Raw genomic sequence first — 16,499 nt, 5'->3', positions numbered from 1 at the left:
CAGCCAAGCTGAGCAATCATGGGAGAAGAGCCTTGTGAGAGAGGTAAAGAAGAACCCAAATATCACTGTGGCTGAGCTCCAGAAATGTAGTAGGGAGATGGGAGAAAGTTGCTAAGTCAACTATCACTGCAGGCCTCCACCAGTCATGTCTTTATGGCAGAGTTTATATGAAGTGAAAGCTGCACACCAAATTCAGAGAAATATGAACAATCATAACTGCTTTATAATACATAATGAATGAAAAATACAATTAGGCATATAAAAATTGAAAAAATTGAAATGTGACATTGCATAACTGCTGAGGATTATTTGAAAAAAGAGATATTTAGCTAATGTATTGATCAATTCATTACTACCCCATTACCAACTTCACGGTAATCTCTAAATTCACTGTTTATTCAATTTCCTATATAGCCAGATCCCTGGCTTCCCATACACAAGCATGAGTTAACCGCACATAGAGGTAACATTTGGTTAGGTACCCATGCACACAAGCAGGTTTTAACTGCATAAAGAGGTAACATTTGGTTCGGGACCCCATAAATAAGAGATTACCGTGAAGTTGGGATGGGGCAGTAATGAATTGATCAATACATTAGCTAAATAACTCTTTTTTCAAATAATCCTCAGCAGTTACGCAGTGTCACATTTCATTTTTTTCAATTTTTCATATGGCTAATTGTAATTTTAATTCCTTATGTATTATAAAGCAGTTATGCTTGTTCATATTTCTATGACTTTGGTGTGCAGCTTTCACTTCATATAGATTATGTATTTTTTGGCTAGCACCCTGTTCACATTTACAATCGTGTTCAAGCAGTCTTTTTGATTTTTATGGCAGAGTTGCCTGACAGAAGCCTCTCCTCAGTGCAAGACCTATACAGGCCCACATAGAGGTTACAAAAAAAACACATAAAAGATTCCCAGACTATTAGAAATAAGATTCTCTGGTCTGATGAGATGAAGATAGAACTTTTTGGTAATAATTCTAAGTGGTATGTGTGGAGAAAACCAAGTACTGCTCCTCACCTGCCCAGAACAATCCCAACAGTGAAACATGGTGGTGGTGGCAGCAGCAGCATCATGCTTTTACCTCAGCATCTCAGACTCTCCCCTACCATGGAAAGCTTCAAGAGGAACCTCAAGACCCATCTCTTCCAACAAGCCTACAACCTACAATAACCCTCAGTCCAGTACACCACTGCACAACCAGCTCTGTCCTCACCTATTGTACCATCACCTATTCCCTGTAGACTGTGAGACAGGGTCTCTATCCTCCTGTACCTGTCTGCTTAGTACTGTTAATGATTGTTGTACATATACCCTCTTTCACTTGTAAAGCGCCATGGCATAAATGGCACTATAATAAATAATAATAATAATAATAATAATAATAATAATAATAATAATAGTGATGTTTTTCAGCTGCAGAGACAGGACAACTGGTTGCAATTGAAGGAAAGGTGAATGCGGCAAAGTACAGAGATATCCTGGAAGTAAACCTCTTCCAGAGTGCTCTGGACCTCTGAGTTGGCCAAAGGTTCACCTTCCAAAAAGAAAATTACCCTAAACACATAGCTAAAATAACAAAGGAGTAGCTTCACAACAACTCTGTGACCAATCTTGACCGGCCCAGCTAGAGCCCTGATCTAAACCCAATTGAGCATCTCTGGAGAGACCTGAAAATGGCTGTCCACCAACATTCACTATCCAACCTGATGGAACTGGAGAGGATCTGCAAGGATGCAAATGCAGGTGTGAAAAACTTGTTACATCATTCCCAAGAAGACTCATGGCTGTACTATCTAAAAAGGATGGTGCTTCTACTCAATACTGAGGAGGGTCTGAATACTTATGACCATGGGATATTTCAGGTTTTCTTGTTTAATAAATTTGTAAACTTTCTACATTTCTGTTTTTTTTCTGTCATGATAGGGTATGGGGTGCAGAGTGCACATTAATGGGAAAAAGTTGAACTTTTTTGAATTTACCAAATGTCTGCAATGAAACAAAGAGTGAAAAATTGAAAGGGGTCAATACTTTCTGTACCCACTGTAAATAGATGAAATTCCTTGTCTGATTAACTAGTAGAACTGTATATTTTCATTGGGTTAGAGCTTTGTATTTTTGATCCTTAATTGTCCACGTAGACAATTTTTGGAAAACTAATTATTTTTGTATGACTCGCCTTTTTATGTGGTAATAACTTCTAAATCCTTTTACTTATATGAAATTGTTTTCCTTTACTGTTTTACTTTCCTGGTGAAATGTAGATGATTGGTTTGGTTTTTTTCTAAAAATAATAGTTCATCAAAGGTTTCTTCATAGGGGTTAGAGCTTTGTATTTTTAATTGTCCACAGAGACACTTTTTAGGAAAGTTAATTTTGTTATTTCCGATGCGCCATTTTATCTGGTAACAATTTTGAGAACTTTTACTTATCGGAAACTATTTTCCTTTACTGTTCAACTTTACTGTGAAATGATAGATCATTGGTTTGGTATTCATTTACAAAAATTAAATTATCATGGAATTCATAAAAGTTTCCTAAAGGTTACAATTTCCATATCTTAAATGGAGAAGGAAACAATACAAATCTGTTGAATAATGTACAATTTTTTTTTGTAAAATTAGCAAAATATATTTTTAAACATCAATTTTGTTCTGAAATGGTCTTTCTTGGAAATATTTCCTTTTTTTTAATTTTTTTTACGTCTTTACATTTTCAGATTAGTGATAAGGGGGGTCTCATAAATGCCTCCCATTACTAATCTAGGGCTTAGTGGTAGCTATTATTACTGTTTTTACTCTGATTGCCACTGCACGGGGCAAATCAGGAAGAGATAAGTAAAGTCTCAGGATTGTCATATCTAATCCTGGCCAGCTGCAGGCTGCTATTTTCAGGCTTGGGGGGGCAATAAGCATGGGTCTCCCCAGTTTGACAATACCAGCTCCCAGCTGTTCATTTTATAATGACTGGGTATGAAATTTGGGTACACCGCATGCACTTTTTTAAAATTATTTATTTCAATTTAAAAAAATGTGCATGCACTTCTTATTTTGATACAAAGCCAAGATAAGTTCATGGATGGGGATGTAGCTAGTGACCGTATGCTTTATTAGTGCTGAGTATCACATGTGATAATTTAAGGGGAAAGCTTGTGGTCACAAACCAGCTGAATATGAGGGGAATTAGCCAACAGCTGCTAGCAGAGAAACTGACATTTACCATTGCTGCACCAAAAGAAAGGAAAAAACATGCAAATCTAGAGTATCATAAGGCAATGTGGGACTCCAGCACCAAACCTGTTACAAATGTCTTGCTGTATTATCGTGATTATCAGGCAATCCATCCATGCTTAGTTGCTGAAAAACAACCACAAAACTTCCAGGGAAGGGCCTCAGGCATAGCTGTCGAGCGCCCCCGATACTCAGTCGAGTATCAAGAGTGTCGAGAACTGTGATGCTTGATTGAGCAACAAGCAATGCTGAGCACGCTCGCTCATCACTATTAATTAATTAAAATGTTACAAATCATTTTTTCATTTCAGATTATTTAGCCTTTCCATCAAACTTGATGGTTGCTCACTCTCCCCAGTCTCACAAGCTCGTTGCCTTGGAGTAACCCTCGACTCTGCTCTATCCTTCAAGCTGCACATCCAAGCCCTCTTCACCTCATGCAGACTACAACTTAAAAATATCTCCCGAATTCGTGCTTTCCTTAACCAAGAATCAGCAAAAACATTAGTGCATGCCCTCATCATCTCCCGCCTTGACTACTGCAACCTCCTTCTCTCTGGCCTCCCTTCCAACACTCTTGCACCCTTCGAAACTATCCTAAACTTTGCGCCTCGCTTAATCCACCTCTTCCCTCGCTATTCCCCAGCCTTGCCACTCCGCCAGTCCCTTCACTGGCTTCCCATCACCCAACGACTCCAGTTCAAAACATTAACCATGACATACAAAGCCATCCACAACCTGTCTCCTCCTTACATCTGTGACCTAGTCTCCTGGTAGCTACCTGCACGCCATCTCAGATTTTCACAAGATCTCCTTTTTTACTCCACTCCTATCTCCTCTTCCCACAATCGCGCACAAGATTTCTCCTGTGCCTCCCCCATACTTTGGGACACTCTACCTCAGCATATCAGACTCTCCCCTACCGTGGAAAGCTTCAAGAGGAACCTGAAGACCCACCATTCCAACAAGCCTACAACCTACAATAACCCCCTGTCCAGTACACCACTGCGCAACCAGCTCTGTCCTTACCTATTGTACCCTCACCTATTCCCTGCAGACTGTGAGCCCTCATGGGCAGGGTCTTCTCTCCTCCTATACCAGTCTGTCTTGTACTGTTAATGATTGTTGTAATTATACCCTCTTTCACTTGTAAAGCGCCATGGAATAAATGGTGCTATAATAATAAATAATAATAATAATAGCTATATTCTAAAATATATGGCAGATGGGATGCTATAACTTTGGTATGAAGAGCATGTTGAATGTTTTACTCTTACAACACAATAGACTAAAGTGGGTTTTACACGCTACAATATCGTTAATAAATTATCGTCAGGATCACGGTGTTTGTGACGCACATCCAGCATCATTAACAATATCACAGTGTGGGACACTTATGAGCGACCTTAAACGATCGCAAAAGCGGTCAAAATCGTTTGCTGGGGAGAGGTCGTCCTGAAACAAAAAATCATTTTCTGCTTAATAGCGATGTTGTTTGTCATTCCTGCGGCTCCACACATCGCTGTGTGTGACACCGCAGGAGCGATGAACATCTCCTTACCTGCCTCCACCGGCAATATGGAAGGAAGGAGGTGGGTGGGATGTTACATCCCGCTCATTTCCGCCCCTCCACTTCTATTGGACGCCTGCCGTGTGACATCGCTGTGACGCCGCACGAACTGCCCCCTTAGAAAGGATGCGGTTCGCCGGCCAGAGCGACATCGCAGGGCAGGTAAGTGCGTGTGACAGGGTTAAGCGAGGTTGTGCGCCACAGGCAGCGATTTGCCCGTGTCGCACAACTGACGAGGGCGGGTACGATCGCTTGCAATCTCGCTAGCGAGATCGCAGCATGTAAAGCCCGCTTAAAAGATCACTGATATTTAAAAAATTAGCTATCCCAGCGGAAGGCCTTAAACAATGATTATTAACTAAATAATCTTTATTAGACAGATTTTGGAAGGTTTTTATTCAGAAGATCATCAGATTTGATTGCATTTATTTCTTCATTGATTCATTAAAGATGCTCAGATGATCATGTAACATCTAACAGATTATTTCTATCCCTGGTTGTTCTGGAACCGCCATGATATTTTTAAAATTATATTTGCAGGCAATATAATTAGTACAACCTTTGGCAGAAACATTTTTCCATGTATCCCCTGAAAACAAATGAAAGATAAAAAAAAAAGACATCGTTAATACTTAGAATATGTAGATACTTTCAGTAAAAATCCCTTGTTACAGTTTTAGTACCATTTCACAATTTCCAGAAGATCTAATTTGCACAGTACAGGAAAAGAGAAGGGCGAATCTACAGATGTTTGGGTCCAGACAGATTTAAAAAGTCCGGTTCAAGACCTGACTTGACCCAAAGTTTAGCCTGGACCCCAAATCCCATAAAAGATTAAAAGTAAGTGCTATAAAATGATGGTGGTAAGGCTAAGAGCATTGGCGGACACAGACAGAAAAGGGCCCCTGTGCCAAAACAATATATGGGTCTTTTTCAGCCCAAGAACTCATCAAAATTCACAATTCGATCTGCTTTGGAAATATAAACTAGCCCTTCAACCTCTTGCACTGCTGTGCAGATGCACAGGCTCCACCAATGATATGTCCACCTATGGCTAGGGGGCCTCAAAGGGAAGTTAAATACAATTAAAGCAGAACAATTATATTTACCAAGTTTCAACGTGACTTGCACATTGTTTCCTGGTCCACTTATTATGTCTTTTGAATAGTCACTACTTCCCCCAGCTACCATCTGTAACAGCATTTGTGATTGGTTGCAGTCAAACTACACCCCCACTCTCTTTTCTGTTGTCTGTGATTAGTTACCCCTCACTCGAGCTGTCTGGATGCCTGAAGTGGAGTGTAAAAAAAGAATAATTGGAAAAAATGGAGTAGGATTCCCCATATTTTGATACACGGTGCAGATAAAAAAATAGCCTGAACGTTGCAGCCCCCAGTTGTCTGCATTATTGTGGTTATGTATCAAAATAAGGGACCCCTGGTGGCTTTTTTTAATTAATGAAATAAATAATTTTAAAAAATTGCATGGGGTCCCTCCCATTTTTTATTTTTTTCTACCCAATCAAGACAACGCAGACATCTGGGGGCTGGTATTCTCAAGTTGGGGAGGCCCATGGTTATTTGGCCTTTCACAGCCTAAAAATAGTAGCCCACATTAGAAAATGTGACTGAACACTGAGGCCATCGAAACACACTAACGAAAACACACCTGTGAGAGCGGTAACATTAGTGAGTTCACCTGAGTTTACAGCTGAGGTTCCAACAGTACCCCAGCTGTGACCTCAGATGAACTCATTTGAGGTGAACTCATTGAACTCAGTGAAGTCACCTCAAGTGAAGTCATTGAACTCAATGCCGAACTATGGGATTAGACTATATGTGCACGTTGAGCATTTGGTTGTAGATATTTCTGCACCATTTCTGCATATCTTGGTAGAAAAATGCATCTAAAACGCAATGCATTTTTTTACTGGATTTTATTGCATATTCCTGGCAGTAAATGCAGATTTGGTGCATAAATATCTGTAAATATATACTCAACATGCGAATATAGCCTAATTCATGTCTGAGTTCAATGAGTTCACCTGAGGCCATAGCTGCAGTTTGAATGGTATCAAAGCTGTGACTTCGGATGAATTCACTTCAGATGAACTCATTAAACTGATTGCCACCGCATCATGGCAATCGAGATGAGCCAGGTAAGCACCAGGAATGAATTGTGCATCCAATGGATATGCCAATTTTGTGGCAGATTCAGGCTGCAATATTTAAGCTGGGGAAAGCCCAATAACTATAGGCCTCCCCAGCTTTAGAATACCAGCCCCTCGCTGTATAATTTATCTTGTCTGGGTATCAAAATTGTAGGGAACCCGATGCCATTTTTTTAAATTATTTATTTCAATAATTAAAAAAAAATCTGCCCGAGTTCCCTCTAATTTTAAATACACAGTCAAGATAAAGCAGACAGCTGGGGGCTGCAGCCTCCAGCTGTCTGCTTTATCTGTGCTGGGTATCAAAATACAGGGGACAAAAAGCCATGTTTACCAATTATTTATCTATTTTTACATTCCACTTTGGGGACCCAGACATTGTGAGGGCAGCCAATCACAGATGCCGGCACAAGAGGATGGGGGCGCTCCCTGACTGCAACAAAAACAGAAGACATGGAAACAGTGTGGCAGCCATGTGGAAACTCGATAAGTATAATTGTCTTGCTTTTATCCCCATTTTGCTTCCTTTTTCCAATTTTTATATATGTTATCTAGGCAGCCGAACACAATTAGTATTATGGACTTTCCTGGGAAGTCCTAGTTTGGGGACCATGCACAGATGCTAGGTGTCTGGTACAGATCCTGAACTTTACAGTTTGGGTTCGCACATCTCTATATAAGAGCTCAATAAACGTTTTATTTTACATGGATTTTTAGTAACAAAACTTTTGCTGACAAACACCATAAAATCTTTTGGGACATACATATTGCTTACCAGGATAGCGTGCTTGTCCCCTGAATTGGAAACATCTGTTCATGGATCCAGTGCAGTTTATCTCCTTGGTACTGTTACATTTCTCAAAGGTGCCGATACAGTAGGCAGATGGACATTTCACACCATTAGGTGTTGGATCTTCAGAAATAACTGGAGAAATACACAAAATGAAATATTTGGACTGAGTATTGTCTTAAAACGTATAAAGGGAATCTGTCAGCAGGTTTTTGCTATGTAATCTGAGAGCAGCATAATGTAGAAGTTGAGACCTTGATTGTAGTGATGTGTTACTTTCTGGTCAACAGAGGCAGCAGCACAAATGTTTTACTTTTTGACATCCAGTGTTCTAACCCAGGGTTCCCCAACTCCAGTCCTCAGGGCCCACCAACAGTGCATGTTTTCAGGATTTCCTTAGTATTGCACAGGTGATAAATTAATAACCTGAACAGGTTATGATTCCAACACATGTGCAGTGATAAGGAAATCCTGAAAACATGCACTGCTTGTGGAACCTGAGTACTGGAGTTGGTAAACACTGCTCTAACCTATAAAAGGGATCATATTTGTATGGAATTTAAGTCTGTAAGCAAAAAAGTTCACATTTAGAGATGAGCAAACCTGTTCGATAAAGGCTCGCCAAACTCCTGTTCGGTACGAGCTTAAGCTTATTCATTTGGGCTCGGCAAACATTAGCATTACAATTAAAACTTGGTGTTCAGTTAAGTTTTGCCACGAACCCTGCATTTCCAAAAGTACATTTCGAATCTGGTGCAAAGGGGTAGGAGCAAGGACTTAATACTCCCCGATTCACCGGGGCTGCTGTCACACTGCTCATATGCGGCAGTATGCTGTTCTTGCGGCCTCTCCTTCACTTCCTGTGCCGCTCATCATATATGCACTGCTTTCCCTGCTTTCCCCACCAACCAGCCATCATGGTGTCTGTGATTGGTTGCAGTCAGACGAGCCCCAGCCTTCCTGCAACCAATGACAGGCGCTGTTTGTGACTCAGTACCCTGGTATAAAAATAAATTAATAAATAAAACAATTGGTGTAGGATCCCCCGATATTCTGATACCCAGCACAGATAAAGCCCTCGGCTACAGGATGCAGCGCCTAGCCCTGCGCTCATCTTGGCTGTGTATTAAAATAGGAGGAACCACATGCAGCTTTTTTTTAACTATTTAAATAAATAATTTAAAAAACAATTTGCAGTCCCCACAATTTTGAAGTCCAGCCATGATAAAGTCCAAAAGCTGGGACTGATATTTTCAGACTGTGGAGGCCTTTGGTTAGTAGGCCCCAAGCCTAAAAATAGCAACCTGTAGATGCCCAAGATTGTTGCATCCATTAACTGTGACAAGCCCTGCACTTTACCCAGCTCTTCCTGTTGCCCTGGTGTGGTGGCAATCGTGGTAATAATGGGTTAATAAGAGCTCACAGCTGCTACTAAGTCCTAGATTAGTAATGACAGGCATCTTTGACACCCCCATCACTAATACGTAAGTAAAAGTAAATAAAAACAAGCAGAAACAAATGCTTTATTTTGAAAAAACAAAAAATTCACCCTCTTTCTCCACTTTATTAACCCCAAAATGGTCCGACGATATCCACACGAGGTCCCACAACGGTCCTGGCTCTGCTACATCTGTGCTGGGAGAAACCGAAAACATTTCTAATCTCTCCAGGCTCCAGGAAACACTGACAACAAGGCCTGGCTTTCAGCAGTGACTTCACTCAGTTCATCGTAGGTCATACCCGGATTCCCACGATATGACCTAAAGCACTCTGGCTTAAAGTACAGGGCCATGTCCCACACTCCACCAGCAGTTTAACAGTAACAGTGCCAGCATGGAGGTGCAGGATTTCCCACACTCCCAGGATGGAATTGTTAGTGTTGAAGGGCTGGAGGTGAGCAGGACAATACCCCACACTTTAACAGTGACAGTGCCGTGATCAGCGGTAACATCATTCAGGTAAGTTGCGGTCATAGCAGAAAGGTTCCCATGGTCCTTCTTCCCTTAGTGATATCACTTCTAATTGTGACTGGCCCCCTGCCCGCACTGCCATTGTTTTCTCGGTGTTTGTGTATTTCTTTTTACTCTCATAGAAAGTCCCTTCTTATCATTAATTTTGGCCTTGATGAAAGTTGGGCGCTTTTATTAACCCCTCAATACCTTGATTGCCACTGCACCAAGGCAATTGGGAAAGCTGGTAAAGTGCTGAGATTTATGTATCTAATGGATGTGATAATCTTGGACAGCTACAGGTTGCTAATTTTAGGCTGGGTAACTTAATAACCATAGGCTTCCCCAGTTTGAGAATACCATCCCCAGCTTTCAGGCTTTATCATGTCTAGGTATCAAAATTAGGGGGACCACACCCTCTTTTATTTAATTATTTATTTAATTAAGTAAAAAAATATATGTGGTTCCTCTTATTTTGCTACACAGCCAAGATAAGTGGATGGCTTGGGGTTGCAGCCTGAAACCATGTGCTTTATCTGTGCTGGGTATCATAATATGGGGGGACCCTATGCCGATTGTATTACTTATTTATGTTTATACCATGATACTGATCGTAGATGCTTTAGTGTACGGGCTCCTTCCAGGTATGACATCATTTCAAAATGCAGTCCGTCATTTTCAGACAGAATAAACATTTTTCTAAGTCCACATAGGCATGGAGTTGATTATAATAGAAGCAATGTTGTGGGGTGAGACCTCCAGATATGAAGGATGCAGGAGAGGCAAAGCCCCCCTTGCATGCTAATGGTGGAAGCCCAGCATCTGAGAGACTTACCCCCAGACCGCCACTTCTATTATAATCAACTCCGTGCCCACATGGACTTAGAAAAATAATGTTGCTTCCTCTTATCAGCGATGTTTGTGGAGGCCTTTGCTCATATCAAGCCCATAAGACTTGAAGGGCAGCCCTTCTGGTCACACGGGCAGAACGTCAGCAAAGGTCTTTTTACCCACTGTAATTTAGACATTACTGTAGCAGATGTGGACACGCAAACCTGGAAACAACAGCATCACCGGGGACAGCATCGCCGGTGAGTACCAAGCAATGACAGGAGGTGATCAGAGTATCAAATGAACTCAGATGACCTCCTGACAACATTGCCGCTACACCAGTGCTTCCAAGTGTCACGGGGTTGTCGTCAGAAGATCATCCAAGTTAATGGTATAAAGGCTTAGGGTTGGTTCAGGTTCTGTTTAATAAAAACTTAAGAGTGCATATTTTGCTCGATTAAGCTCAGCGAGATGCGGGGGGTTTGCTCATCTCTATTCACATTTACAAATAAATCTTGTAAAAGTTACATTCATTAAAAAAAGTTTTTTGTAAAGGTAAAACATGTTGAACTTCAATAAGATTTTGGTTTTGATTATCAGTCAATTATGCTAAGATAATTATTGCCATTGTGACACTTACGTTCATATCCATCGGTATTGCATAAGTGTCCAGTGCAGCATTTGACATAAAATCGATACATTGCATTCTTTATTGCTACTGAGCCATTGGTTCCACAAAAGGTTTCATTCGCGCAGCTTTTTAGTATGGATTTAAACACATTACCTTCTACAAAAAGAGAACATAAACATCAGAAAATAGGAACTGAGAAGGTGATACCATAATTTTCTTAAAGAAGAAATAAGTTACACTCACTTCTGTCAACATATTGGGAAGCGGTCATGCATCGATTTCCAAGACATTCAACCTCAGACTCTTTACATGTTGTAGAGTTGCTGGAGAAGCCCGAATAACATTTATAGGTTAAAGCTGAATAAAGGGGATATTTCAGTCATATTATTTGTAAATCTAAAAATAAGAAGTGCTGATAGTGTAACACCAGATGAACAAGTGTAGTATATAGGAAAAATACACTCACCTAATTCGGTTGTGAAAGTTACAACCACTGATAAGCATAAGATAATGGCATCTGCTGCAGCCCCACATGGATGAACATTCAAAACAAAGTAGAGAAGGGGTTAACGCTGCGCATCAGCCAAATGAAACTGTAGAGAAGTTGATGAAAAATATCTTTCTTTTATTTTATCGGTCTACGCGTTTCGAGGTCGAAACCTCTTCCTCGGGACCAGTACATCAACAAAAGCCCTTGGCTTTTGTAGATGTACTGGTCCCGAGGAAGAGGTTTCAACCTCAAAACGCGTAGACCGATAAAATAAAATAAAGATATTTTTCAGCAACACCTCTCCTGTTTCATTGGCTGATGTGCGGCGTTAACCCCTTCTCTACTCCATTTTGAATAGTCAAATTATTTGGTGAGAGCCATAAAATAAAGGGGAATTCAGGTAAAAAGATTAGTATATTGGTTGATATTGACATCTTTTTTTTGTTATCATACTCAACAAGAACAGGATATATGTCACTTCCAACACTTGGCCGTATGGTGACTTGAATTACGAACTTATATTTTTTTTAGCATAAAATAAGTGGGTGAACTTTTGTTTGTGCATTCGCCCTACTATTTTTGAGGGGTTCCCTTCATTCACACTTTTACGTTAAGATAATTAACTTTTTAGATCAATCACAAGTTTTCACAAATCATCTATGTAGCGTAAAAATGGGTCTAACTAAAACCATCTCTGGCTAAGAATTTTTGGTCGATGTGGACTCACCACTTGATTTGGTAAGTGATGAATCCATGAAATGTTTTGGGACACATTTACATCAGGTCTGATTTCACCATAGTTTATTTTTCAATATGTTAAAATTATTACCGCAAACCAGATTTACCAGAGACGTACAAGATTCATAAGAAATTTCATTTTATATTAGCATAGACCTGTTTAACACGATAGAGAAATTTTGCAATAGAGTTTGACAACACTCCGTGATGCCCTATATGTATATAATGTGTAGTGACTCGATTCATCTTACCTGAGACAACAAGAGCAGAGATCATGCAAAGTAGAGTGACCAGGTTCTTCATTGTGGATAATGGGCACCTTCTCGGATTTTCTTCTGCTTGTCCTGTTGTCTGCACACATGGATCATATAAATAGTCTTTGGAAAGGTAAACATACTATTGTATCATGGGATGGATGAGATTTAGCCCAAAACATTTCTCTTAGATGGTCATTCTCTTCTCAGCAAAGTTCATGTTTCTAGTAATAAAGCAATACAGTGATGATGTAACTTACAAGGAATCCATCAGAATGTCATTCTATTTGATCTTGCCTAAAGAGAACGTTCCTGTCTTGTTTGCTGTTTTGCAATGCTTAACTATTAGCTTTAAATATATCAGGAGAACATATTTGCCTTCCCTGAGGAAGTTTGGGTGGAATTATTTTATTTGTGATCAGAAGCTTTTACTGTTTGTTTCTCTCTTAATTTCTCTCTTAATTTCCATTTCTTCACCCCATTTTCATTTTCATAATTTAAATAGATGAAATCCCTTATCTGATAAACTCATAGAACTTTATATTTTTATAAGGTTAGAGCTCTGTATTTTTGATCCTTGATTGTCCACGTAGACAATTTTGGGAAAATTAATTATTTTTGTATTACTCGCATTTTATGTGATAACAATCTTTAATTCCTTTTACTTATCTTAAAATGTTTTCCTTTCCTGTTTTACTTTCTGGTGAAATGTAGATGATTAGTTTAGTGTTTGTTTAAAAAAAATAATCAGGGAATTCCTAAAAGTTTTCTTCTTAGGGGTTAGAGCTTTGTTATTTGATTGTCCGCAGAGACACTTTGTGGACAGTTATTTTTTTTTTTTTGATGCGCCATTTTATCTGTTAACAATTTAGAAAACTTTTACTTATCTGAAACTTTTTTCCTTTACTGTTTTACTTTTCTGTGAAATGATGGATTATTGGTTTGGTGTTCATTTGCAAAAAAGTTAATTATCAGGGAATTCACAAAAGTTTTCGAAAGTTAACATTTTCCACATCTCAAATGGAGAAGGATACAATACACATCTATTTCATGATAAGGTATACAATGTCCTAGAAAATTAGTAAAATATATTTTTATACAAGTAAATTTGAAATTAACAATTTATTCTTTCTTTCTTGATAATTTCAAGTACACAGGACATTAAAACTTTCATAAGGAAACCGCTTTAAAAGCATATGCATCAACGCGTTTCTGGTGTGTTTCCAATATGCCTGACCATATTCAGGAATTCACAGTCAATATGTATCACTTACAAATAAATATTGCACTCAAATGCAATCTGAAAGCATTTGAAAGTATGCAATTAACTAAGGGCAATTATAAAGTTTCCCTGTAATCATATCTGGTGTCTTTGCTGTCAAACCTTTTTTCTTGAAAATCAAAAGGGCCCGTGAAGTCTCTGTTAGGAGTCTCGACACGGAAAATAGCCTGATATCCTTCCGGAAAGGACCTAGCAAAGAAGTGGCTCTTTTTAGGAGACCACCATAACCACCATATTAAGTGGCCCTTTTAGTAAATATCCAGCTTTTGACGAGTTTAAAGATATGACAAGGGAAATACCAAGGCCAGGTATCCATCCACAGACAGCTGTTTCGGGGTATTGTCCCTCATCAGTGTGGAGTAGGATTCTTGCCAGGTGGGAGCAATGCCTAGTAGACCAGCAAGACAAAACAGACACTGATCTTGGGGAAAAAAGCCAGAGAAAACACTGCCAGCAGCAAGCAAAGGTGCTCAACACAGTGAAATCCTAGGTGCATTGCCCCTGGGAAGTGTGCAAATCAAAATACTTTTTTCTTGTACTTTTTTTTCTTTTTTTTCTACTTTATTTTTATTTTTCTATTCTATCAGTATTTCTTCTAATTCCTGCTCATCATTTAGGGGGCAGTCAATTTGCCTTAAATGCTGCTTTTATCAATAAATAGTGGTTTTGAGATTTGTATTACAGTAGCCTAAGCATGGAATCTTTTCATTGCAGTTAAAAACAATCAGTAAAGCTCACTGGTCAGTGTAAAAACCGCAAAATTCCAAAGATTTCTATAATTGTGATGTCATATACAGACAACGGATTACTTGCCTTCCAATCGCCATTCCAACACTGCTCCTCCAATCTTCTCTATCTTCTTTACTTTGTCTTCTATCTTCTGTTTCTGAGCTTATCTCAATGCCATTCTTCCCCATGCTATATACTGCTCCATAAAATGCGATCCAAACAATTAATGTTAATTTTTCAAATTGTTAAACAATAATTCTAATGATTAGTTGTGAGTTACCCTGATATAAAACATATTCGGGGCTGAAAGTCAAATATTGACTTTCAAAAAGTCTGTGTTTGACTTTGGACTCGGATGCTTTTAATATGCTAATAAAGTTTGTTGATTTTAAATTTATAAGCTTTTTGGCATGAGGAAGATGACTGTACGCTTCTGTGAACAATAACTAAGAAAAATAAAAATTACATTGAGTCCCCATTATTTTTGATATCCAGCACAGGTAAATCAAACTAGCAAAAATTGCCCTCAGTTGTCTGCTTTACCTTGGCAGGTTATCAAATGGTGATTCGTTTTTAAAATTAGTTATGTAGATAATTAAAAAAAATGTGTGGAGAGTTCCCCCTATTTTTAATAACAAGCCAAGGTAAATCAGACAGTTGTGGTATTATCAAGCTGGGAAGGCCCATGGTTATTGGTAGAGTTGAGCGCGGTTCGCGGTTCGAGGTTCTCCAGTTCTAGGCTCGAGTGATTTTGGGGCCTGTTCTAGATCGAACTAGAACTCGAGCTTTTTGCAAAAGCTCGATAGTTCTAGAAACGTTCGAGAACGGTTCTAGCAGCAAAAAAACAGCTAATTCCTAGCTGGCTTTCCGCTGTAATAGTGTAAGTCACTCTGTGACTCACACTATTATGAATTTTCAGTGTATAGTGTGCGGGAACAGCGCCTTCAGATCACTGCTGTTTGTATAATGGCGATCGCCATTTTTTTTTTTCCTTGTCTTCCTTCCCTAAGCGCGCGCGTGTAGTGGGGAGGGCCAGCATGTCAGCCAAACCCAGACACACACACAGCTAAGTGGACTTTTAGCCAGAGGAGCAACGGCATGTGTGATAGGATGTTCATGTCACATGTCCCTGCATTATAAAACCGGACATTTTCCTCCAGCACGCCATTATCTGCCTTCTGCGTCCTTGGTGTCAGACATCACTGGCGCAGGTCCGTCCTAAATCCTATCGCTAATACAGCTGTATGCGCTCCATCCACAGCGCTGGACAGCTTAGGGAGAGCACTTTCTATCAGTCCTTTTAAGGGCTCGTACCGGCAGGGTCAGAGCCATAGGTGACAGGTCCTGAAAACAGAGACAGCGTCTGTGTAGCTAAGGTCAGGGATTTCCTCGCTGCATTTCCCCATTAGGAGGGAATAGAAAGGCAGGTTTCCATTCCTCTACCCAGAGCCCCACAACCCTGGCACTGTACCCTCCTGTCCTCTGCACACTCCAACAAATTATAACTAAGCCATTATACTAGCAAACACTCAGTGTACCTAGTGGCATCCTAAACGTGGCTATTGGACTTTGCTATAGTCCCACTAGTGCAAAGATATTTGCAGCACCTCTGCCTGCATTGCACACTCCAACTCATTATAACTAAGCCATTATACTAGCAAACACTCAGTGTACCTAGTGGCATCCTAAACGTGGCTATTGGACTTTGCTATACTCCCACTAGTGCAAAGATATTTGCAGCACCTCTGCCTGCATTGCACACTCCAACTCATTATAACTAAGCCATTATACTAGCAAACACTCAGTGTACCTAGTGGCATCCTAAA

General features: G+C 39.8%; 1 protein-coding gene across 2 annotated transcripts; it reads right to left on the bottom strand.

Annotated features, from left to right (window-relative positions):
* Positions 1-5,234: 5,234 nt before the first annotated feature.
* LOC142256652 (phospholipase A2 inhibitor and Ly6/PLAUR domain-containing protein-like) lies at positions 5,235-12,845 on the bottom strand. 2 transcript variants are annotated; one of them, XM_075328457.1, is made up of 5 exons: positions 12,660-12,845; positions 11,424-11,503; positions 11,190-11,336; positions 7,755-7,904; positions 5,235-5,398 (listed from the first exon to the last, which is right to left on the bottom strand). In XM_075328457.1, exons 1-5 carry the CDS (start codon positions 12,767-12,769, stop codon positions 5,283-5,285), a joined length of 603 nt encoding a protein of 200 aa, XP_075184572.1. In that variant the 5' UTR covers positions 12,770-12,845; the 3' UTR covers positions 5,235-5,282. The 2 variants fall into 2 exon arrangements, with proteins under 2 accessions (XP_075184572.1, XP_075184573.1); XM_075328458.1 differs by having other exon boundaries at positions 11,424-11,537; positions 12,660-12,768.
* Between the last annotated feature and the right edge of the window lie 3,654 nt (positions 12,846-16,499).

Source organism: Anomaloglossus baeobatrachus, chromosome 11 (assembly GCF_048569485.1).
Source record: "Anomaloglossus baeobatrachus isolate aAnoBae1 chromosome 11, aAnoBae1.hap1, whole genome shotgun sequence".
NCBI classification, from domain to species: Eukaryota; Metazoa; Chordata; class Amphibia; order Anura; family Aromobatidae; genus Anomaloglossus; species Anomaloglossus baeobatrachus.
Note: the sequence above shows the minus strand (reverse complement) of the source record. Positions and strands in the feature narration are given on the sequence as shown.